The sequence below is a fragment of the Bison bison genome, unplaced genomic scaffold (genome assembly GCF_000754665.1).
Source record: "Bison bison bison isolate TAMUID 2011002044 unplaced genomic scaffold, Bison_UMD1.0 scf7180017864260, whole genome shotgun sequence".
Taxonomy (NCBI): domain Eukaryota; kingdom Metazoa; phylum Chordata; class Mammalia; order Artiodactyla; family Bovidae; genus Bison; species Bison bison.
In genome coordinates this window covers 428,613-438,130 of record NW_011494832.1, presented here as the reverse complement: position 1 = coordinate 438,130, position 9,518 = coordinate 428,613, and the positions used below count along the sequence as shown (strand labels likewise).

The window sequence follows — 9,518 nt, the reverse complement described above, 5'->3', positions numbered from 1 at the left end:
CATCTAGTTAAGGCTATGGTTTTTCCAGTAGTCATGTATGGATGTGAGAGTTGGACTGTGAAGAAAGCTGAGTGCCGAAGAATTGATGCTTTTGAACTGTGGTGTTGGAGAAGACTCTTGAGAGTCCCTTGGACAGCAAGGAGATCCAACCAGTCCATCCTAAAGGAGACCAGTCCTGGGTGTTCATTGGAAGGACTGATGCTGAGGCTGAAACTCTAATACTTTGGCTACCTCATGCGAAGAGTTGACTCATTGGAAAAGACCCTGATGCTGGGAGGGATTGGGGGCAGGAGGAGAAGGGGACAACAGAGGATGAGATGGCTGGATGGCATCACCGACTCGATGCACACAAGTTTGGGTGAACTCCGGGAGTTGGTGAGGGACAGGGAGGCCTGGCATGCTGCGATTCATGGGGTCGCAAAGAGTCTGACACGACTGAGCGACTGAACTGAACTGATGTATATGCTAATGCCAGACTCTTAATTTATCTCTCCCCTTCCCCTGCTCCGCCCTGCTATCCCTAGGAGTTTGACAACTCTTGATGTGAGAAACAAATATTCTGAGCTCATGGACTGCACACAAACAGGCTTTGGGCCACATGGGTCGAACGTGTTAGATCGTTGTTTCATTTATCTACCAAAATAAATTCTAGCTTGATTATAAATTTAAAAACAAATCATAGAAGAAAAAATGGATATCAAATGCCTGGAAGGAGGAAAACTCTCTATTTTTAAAAGATTTACAAGAAATTTCAAAGGAAAAATTTGGTAGATTTGACTGAATACAATGTGGCAAGTCAATAATGAGATAAACAAATATGTCACCACCCTTTTCCTAGGCTTGCACATTTCCAGAAAATGGTTAGAGAGCAAAGATAAGGAAGAGTACCACCTAGAATTTTCTCTGTTTAAGCATCTCTAAATGCCTCATTGGCATTTTTAAAAAGATCTAAAAATAGTTACATTCTCAAAAATGATTCACTCCTTCTTGGGGTTTGAAAAATGTTTTGAATCTCTCCCAATATGAGTATATATGCTTTCCTAATTAGTTTTTCCTTGGTGAAAATAAGGGATAATTGAATGATGTAAATTTTGGATAAAGTTGAATATCCTGTCAGCTCTTAGTAATGTATTCTTCCGTGCCTTCTCCTCCAAAGAAGTGCTAGCTTGTCAACAGTCCATAGGTCAAAAAAAACAGCAAATACTAGGTTTCCTGGAGGTGATGAGGGGGCCCTAGCAGGTAACCAGAGCATGGCAGTAGGGAACCTGGAGCTGCAGAGTTCAGTCTGAGGAAGCAGGATATTGGCTTTCTGTTGTAGAGAAGTCCGAACACTGGACTAGAATTGAGGGGCCAGGCTTCAAAGTCCAAGAACAAGGACCACCAGAAAGAGACAGGCAGAGCTTAACTCAAGCTACTGGGCAAATTGCTACAAGAGTGACACCAAAACACCAGCCAAGGCAACAGATCAGTTAATTATTCAGTGGATACCCACCAAGAAGGGAGAGCATCAGCACTGGAAAGCAGTGGGACTTGAAAGCAGTCTCCTGTTATCAGGATAGGGGTGCCACAGTCGGGGGGTGTTAGTAAAAGGAGATGCCTTTGGGTGATACTACAGCAAATCAGGGCCTAGAGGAGCATAACTATTTTCAGGGTAATACAGATAACACAAGCATTACCTTGGCAGGAGTCTCATTGTCCTGTTGGTGATAATTGTGTTAGACAGATTGAGATACAGGACTCCAGGGCAGCTCTCAGAGATGTATCTCATTGATTCATCCTGCGTAACAGTAGAGGGAAGAATCTTATTAAAGTCTAACAGGCTTTGCTATTTCCCCATTATCTATCATCTCTCTCCCTGCCCCCCCAAAATATATGCAAGACTTGATCTCTTCATACTTTTTATTAGTTATAAATCAAATTAAGTAGAAGATTGCTTTGCTTGCAACTTCATTACTCCCTCCCCTTCCTTTTCTTTGGGCTTTCCTGGTGGCTCAGACAGTAAAGCATCTGCCTGTAATGCGGGAGACCTGGGTTCTATCCCTGGGTCGGGAAGATACCCTGGAGAAGGAACTGGCAACCCATTCCAGTACTCTTGCCTGAAAAATCCCATGGATGGAGGAACCTGGTAGGCTACAGTCCATGGGGTCATAAAAAGTCAGACACGACTGAGCAGTTTCACTTCACTGTTCCCTTTCTTTGGAAATAAAGTCCCATTCCATCACAATGATGCTTTATTAAAATTTGAACCCTTGCCATTTCAACATCATGACAAGAAATTTGAGCTCGTGTCAAAGTGCCAAACAGTCTTGACTCTTTAGATATATGAAAATGATTGAAAAGGGATCCATTTTTAAACTTACTATAATCATTCTGAAAGACGGGAGTAGTAAACTCTTTCAACTGGACTTCATTAAAAAGTGAGTCCATATTCATACACGGATATGTATATATATATATATATAGAGAGAGAGAGAGAGAGAGAGAGATGTTTGTGTGTGGTGAAGTTTCTGTGGTTCCATTACTGAATATTTAAAACAGCTGAACAGATTTTCACCAAACTTATGATGAGTTTGAGATGGCCTGAATTAGAGGCTGCATACATGTCGGACATGAAATTTAGTGTCGAGGAAACTGTGCAGGAGAATCTTAAAGATTCAGTCAGCCCTCCTCCAGAGAGCTGAAAACCAGAACAAGAGAATAGTGTGACTGCGACATGAGAAAGGCAGAAAAACAAAGAATGATTTCAATCATGAGCCCTAAACTCACGTTTACAAGACAGATGAATTTCAAGCTTGGATTGCAACGCTGCTTCTTGTGTGGGTAACTAATTGTAAAATGTTCTAGAATGAGTAGCAGCAGGTTTGTGTTTATTTAATGATGGTGGAGGAGTCTCCCCAGGAATACTGAAGAGGTCTGCTAGTTTTAAATATCTGTGGTACATTGTCCTAGAAATAGGCCATTACAGGGTCAGGTAAACTGTCACTAGGCTAGCTGATGTGGTTCGGGGAGGGATTCTGCATGGATAGTATGGCTGCCCCCCAACAGCACAAAGGATGGCAGATGTTTAGTTTCAGCAGGACCATCGGTGCTTAATATTCTATTCTTAGCTACTTCTTGGAATCATGAATATTAAAATAACAAGATTCTACAGGTCAAAGCATCTTGCACATGGGATAAGAATTGGTTGATTTAAGGTGCAAACCACACCTTAAAGAGAACACAAGGGTTTTTTTAAGGTGTAAAACTGTAGTTCTGCTGTAGAAAAGATTCTGTGTGTCAGTAACACCTGAGAACAAGTACAGGGCTTTGAATAAACACTGTACTCTTGCCACTGCATTCAAGATGCCAGCAAGGTTTCTAGACATTCCATCATAGAAATGTAGGACTTGGATATCCATGTATAGATTTTAAAAAGTAAACAGTACACTTTTCCCCAACAGGAATGGAGAGAACAGCATAATGTGTGGCATTATAGTTTAATACAAAGAATCTATCTTCAAAAATATTCATGGTGTCAACTATCGAAGTGACTATGCGCCTGTTGGAAGATTCAGGCAAAAATGCAGATGAAATGGGACATGGAGGAGGAGGGAAAGCTGGTTTACACCCTTAGAGAAGTAGCCACACAGATGTAACTGTGGGAACCAGCAAGAGGAAGATGTAGTAGGCTTTCTGTAACATGGAATAATCCGATGTTCCTTTGAGACGAGGAAGCAAACCATTCTCTTCATTTTCCTGTCTGAAGGAAATTCAAACTAATTTTGTTTTCAATATTTAAAAGAACAAAAGAACTCAAGTTGCAATCCCCAAATACTTCAGCACGTAAATGCAAAAACTGTTTCTGTGTTTAACACTGCAAGATGGTCTGTGGAATTTGTCCACAATGCACTCGAATCTTTCTGGATGTAATATATTCATAAGGCAAGCTTCTTAAACCTTTTTGAATAAATGTTACTCAACTCCTTAAATGTAAGCCAGTCTCTTAGTCTTTGTCTCAAAAGGAAAGACAATAGTAAAATGTAGCTGGATAAAATTATCAGTCCTGTATATTATTAGACTAAAACTGGAAAAAAGACTTTGATGTTCACAAATTCAACACAGATGGCATTGTTTTGACTTTCCTTTTAGAAAGCCAAATTTACAGAATATGATCTTTTTTCCAAGCAAGAACTAAAGCTCCCTGAGGGCAAGAATTGGAACCTAATTCATCTTAAATTCCCTATAACACCTCTATTTTGTAACATATAAGTTCCCTATATATCATATATCTTTAACACAGTAGGTACTAAAAATATGCACATAAAGAATGAAATAGAGTAGAAATCTGAAAGAAGAAACTGTAATGATGAGGCTGGATAGATAGCAAGAAGGAGCCAATTCATGAAGTCTTTTCACCTGTGCCAAGGTGCATGGACTTCAACCTAGAACTGGTGACTTAAGAGGAGCATGAAGCAATCAGGCTCTTCATTCTGTTCCTCCTATCTCCAAGTGAAGAGCACAGCCTGTGCAAAGGCAGAACAGCAAGAGGAGCTTGGTGCACACAGCAAAGAAAACATAGCAGGTTGTGGCTGCTGCAACTTAATGTGCAGCAGGACTTAGAAGAAGGTGAGACTGGAGAGTGAGGCAGAGGCAAGATCACCGAGGGTCTCCAGAGTACAGTAATTTTAAAGAACTGACTTTATCCAATAGTGTGGATGACAGGCATTTGTATAAATGGTGGAAGATAGTAGTGAAATGGTCAGATCTGCCTTTTAGAAGGAATATCTGTGGTCACGCGGTGGAAGACAGATTGAAAGCAGAGGAAGCCTGGAGACAGGGACCAGGAAGGAGCTGACTAGGGTTACGTGTTCATTTCCATCCTCTTGGGCACACAGTTGACAGCCAGGAAGACTGATAAATTGACCCTGTTGTCTCTGCTGGAGCCCATTTTTTTCTGTCTCATAGACACACATGACCTTAAACATAAATATAGCTCATTTTTGTGTCACTGTTGAATAGTTTTCACTTTCCAGAGATTCCAATCTTGGGCATGTCTATAGGATAAATAATAGCATTATATAAATTGGATAAAATTTCTTGGCAGTGTTTGCTTTCTCCATATTTAATATAAATGAGCACACAGGCATGTATTTTGGCAGACCCTCTGTGTTATTAGTACTCTAGTGGAGCAAGTCTGAATCCATATAAACAACAGTAAAATAAGCTTCTTATACTCACTGTGAGCGTTGGACAGTCAGAGACATTCAGCTCTTGCAGGTTTTTACAGAAACCTAAATCAAACAAGTTACATATTACTAAAAAACATATTACAAATATTTAAACTTAAAGTTTTTCCACCTTGCATTCAATGCTGTGTATTCATTAGAAAGCAAACCAAAACCCCTGGTAAGTAACTTGTTCTAAGTATATGGTTTCCTTTCCTAGAAAAATTATTTCTTTGGGCTTTAAAATTAAAATATGCTTATTATTGTTTGAGGATTACAAAAGGAAAGGGGATAAGAGAAAATACTACTTTGGGGAAAAAACTGTATATACTTAGAGCTTTTCAGCTTCGAAGCATTTGAAAAAAACCAATTTGGTTTTTTTGTGGTGTGACATTTTTGTTAATTTAGGAGGTTGTGTTTCCTTTTAACATTATGAAATTTTTCAAACATACAAAGAAAGTTGAGAGAATTGATGGATTGTACAATGAATATATCCATCACCCATATTCTACAATTCATATTTTACTATATTTGCTTGATCACATACCCACCTGTACATCTTTCTCTCTATCCCTCCATTCATCTTAATTTCTTATGCATTTTAAAGTAAGTTGCAGACATTGGGACACTCCCCCCAACAAATACTTCAGCATGAATGTCATGAATAATTCAGCATGCACAGTAATTGACAGAATGTTTATATTTTAGGTTAGATAGCCATAAAGTTTACAAAGAATTTTAGATTGATATGTGGAGAGTCAGAAAGTCCAAGTGCCTGATGAGTTCTGGGACCAGAGACACCTGCCCAGCTTGTGATCTAGAAGGGAAATCAAGACATTTGTGCAAAGAGCTAGACAGCAAAGTGTTACACAATCAGCTCTCTGGGTCTAGACTGCCATAAGTAAGACTCCAAATCTGAGACAGAAGAGAAACAGTGAAGGAACAGAGAACAGTGAATGGAAGGAATGCTTGGGGCAAAGAGGGGAGAAGGCATTCTAAATGGAGGAGACCCTACAATCAGGAAAACTCCAGGCAAGGGGGTAATCCCGGCATTCACACTGAGACAATGAATAGAAAACACATCTGTTGCTCGTAACCTCAGAGCCCCACGATAATAACAACAGAAATGTTATTAATTATAAATCCATTTTGAACATTTCTTCCTCCTTACAAGTATGTCCTAATAAGTGCAAACCAGAACCAATTTCAGAATTTTAAAAATGAAAAATATTCTTTAAAATATGCAGATTTTGGAAGTCATCAGTAATACTGAAGGGAAAAATAGATTCCAAAAAGATAACTAAATTTATGAGATTATTTATATTTTAAATAGCAGTTACTTGAATTCATGCAATTCAACAAACATTTAACAAGAACCTGCTATGTACTAGAAACTCTGCAGGTGCTGGAAATAATAGCAGTGAACAAAATAGAGAAAAATCCCTGTCCTTAGGAAGTTTATATCCTAGTTGGGGAAGAAGGACAATAAACAAAAGAGGCAAAATACTTATTTTGACAGATGGTGATACATGTTCTGGAGAGAAATAAAACAAGAAATGGATTAGAGAATCACCAGTGAGTGGGAAGGGGTGCTACTTTAAATAGAGCAGCCAGAAAAGGTTTTGCTGAGAAGGTGACATTTGAACCAAGATGTGCAGGAGATGGCAAGAACAGCTGGCAATTTACCCTGAGCATTTCTAGAGCCCACATTCAACATGATTGGTGATTGTGAGACAGCAAAGGAAACAGAAAAATAAGTTCAGCAGAACATCCGTTGGAGTCCTACTCGTTTGCACATCTCAAAGCTGTGAGAAGAATCCCTTTAACTTCTTGAATCCAGTTTCAGTTTTCATAATGCTAAATCCTAACAGTTTAACTGAGTTCTTCCCCTGGACCAGGAACTGTGAGGTATTCATTGCGGTGAGCCTGTTTCATCTTCCCCCCAAATACTAGAGGTATCATCAGTCCCCCTTCACAGATGCTGAAGATGATGTTAAGTAATTAGCCTGAGATCACACAGTCCAGCAAGTAGAAGAGCCGTGATTCACATTCAGAGCCCAAACATTTAGCCATGAAACCAGGCAAGCAGGAGGGTGTCGAGCTTTGTACACCACTTTCTACATGTACCTTTATTATAATAATTGGATTCCTTTGCCTTAAAATATAACTTGAGTTCCGTGTCTCCTGGTTTAGAGTTTATGGGAACTTGAGTAGAATTTGTATCCTGCTGTTGGGTGAAAATTGTATAAATCTTGATTCTGTTGAATTGGTTCATAGTGTCTTTCAGGTCTACTCTTTCCTTCTACTTTTCTGTCTATTCTATTAAGTTTTGAGAGTTTGATATTGAAACCCCAACTAAAAAATCTTAATTTGCGTACTTAAAAATATTATAATATATAGTAGAACTATATGTAACTTTGCTCTGTATTTTCCAAGTCTCCTGTAAATGTGTTATCATACTTTCATAGTTTAGGAAAAAGAAAAACTTGAAAATTTGATTTTATTAGTCAGTTGCAATGTTCACAAAGGTCTCTATTTTTTTTCCTTTTGCAATCTAGGGACTGCCATACCTCAGCTGGGTCTCATTCTTCCTGAACTGCTTTAGTTAAGATTACCCAAACTTGGATTTCAAAGGAGTACTTTCATTGTTCCATCTGTCACACCAAGTAATTGGGACCAGCTGGATGTCAGGATGCGGGTGGCGATCATCGTAATCCTACTTTTCTTTTGTAAAGCCGCTGAGCTCCGCAAGGCAAGCCCTGGGGGTGCAAGAAACCGAGTGAACCATGGCCGGGCTGGTGGAAGCCGGAAAAGCTCCAACCCGGTCAAACGCTATGCACCAGGCCTCGCCTGTGAGGTGTACACATACCTTCACGAAAAATACTTAGATTGTCAAGAAAGAAAACTCGTTTATGTGCTGCCCGACTGGCCTCAGGATTTGCTGCACATGCTGTTAGCAAGAAACAAAATCCGTATACTGAAGAACAGCATGTTTTCCAAGTTTAAAAAGCTGAAAAGCTTGGATCTACAACAGAATGAGATCTCCAAAATTGAGAGTGAGGCTTTCTTCGGTTTAAATAAACTCACCACTCTCTTACTGCAGCACAACCAGATCAAAGTCTTGACAGAGGAAGTGTTCATTTATACACCTCTCCTGAGCTATCTGCGTCTTTATGACAACCCTTGGCATTGTACTTGTGAGATGGAAACGCTTATTTCAATGCTGCAGATTCCAAGGAATCGGAATTTGGGGAACTATGCCAAGTGTGAAAGCCCACAAGAACTGAAAAATAAAAAACTGAGGCAGATAAAATCTGAACAGTTATGTAATGAAGAAGAAAGTGAACAATTGGAGCCAAGACCCCAATTGTCAGGAAAACCCCCAGTCATCAAGACTGAGGTGGACTCTACTCTTTGTCACAACTATGTATTTCCCATACAGACACTGGACTGCAGAAGAAAAGGTTTGTAAGTTGCTTACTTTTTCATTTTTGTGGACGATTAAAAATGCTTTTTGAATGTTATGAATCCGTGCACCACCACCACCTATCCATGACTTAGAATTTCTGGTGTCATTTCCGCCATGGGAGATTTTAGTGAGGCTCTTGACATATTAGTGAAGACACTGTGTGGTCTGAGCACTGTTAATCTACCCTGGGACAACAAACAATTTAGTTGTCTCTTTCATTTCTGACATAGGTTAATAACTTATTTGTAATATTAAATTAAAGCCAGATGTCATTGAATTAGGGTTGTATAGAAAATGGTATTATTCCTTCCAATTACTGTAAGGTTTTTTTTTTTTAAGAACAGAAAGGAAATGTTAAGATGAACCGAGAGACTCCAGCACGTCTCAAAGAAATTATAGACAGGAATCTGTTAATGTTGAAGAAACAGAAGTCAATTTGTTGATTTATCAGTGAAGTCATGCTCAAGGCTTGCCCCCCTCACTCTGAGTGTGGAAGGTGGCACCTGGTTAAATAGCACCATGACCATATGACACCAAAAGATTTACTTACTATGACACTGTGAATTTTGATGCTAAAGTAGAGCGATTACAGCATTGTAAGCTGGGAGATGCCATCATGGGATCCTTTAAGTTCGAGAGAAAGTGCTCATTAATTGAGAACCTACTATGCTCCAGGTATTTCACATACATGCTGTCCACAGCTGCCAGCAAGGTAGTAGTAATATCCCCATCTGTAGAGGGGAGGAGGAGGAGAAAGAGGCTAAGGGACATTCAGACACTTGCTTGTGGTCTCACAGGTAAGCAGCAAAGCTAAGTCCACCTGAGCCTGCTGGCGTCCAGAATTA

The 9,518-nt window shown here is 39.6% G+C and overlaps 2 protein-coding genes across 2 annotated transcripts in view; one reads left to right on the top strand and one right to left on the bottom strand.

Annotated features, from left to right (window-relative positions):
* The window catches only part of FBXL13 (F-box and leucine-rich repeat protein 13), a 203,763-nt gene that overhangs the window by 112,359 nt on the left and 81,886 nt on the right, over positions 1 to 9,518 (bottom strand). Inside the window, exons 8-9 of the mRNA XM_010848085.1 lie at positions 5,218 to 5,270; positions 1,677 to 1,777 (exon numbers count right to left, since the gene is read on the bottom strand). Coding sequence (XP_010846387.1) covers positions 1,677 to 1,777; positions 5,218 to 5,270 — 154 coding nt within the window. The remainder of the gene's footprint in view (positions 1 to 1,676; positions 1,778 to 5,217; positions 5,271 to 9,518) is intronic.
* The window catches only part of LRRC17 (leucine rich repeat containing 17), a 36,094-nt gene that overhangs the window by 11,710 nt on the left and 14,866 nt on the right, over positions 1 to 9,518 (top strand). Inside the window, exon 2 of the mRNA XM_010848084.1 lies at positions 7,763 to 8,668. Coding sequence (XP_010846386.1) covers positions 7,897 to 8,668 — 772 coding nt within the window. The 5' untranslated portion in view covers positions 7,763 to 7,896. The remainder of the gene's footprint in view (positions 1 to 7,762; positions 8,669 to 9,518) is intronic.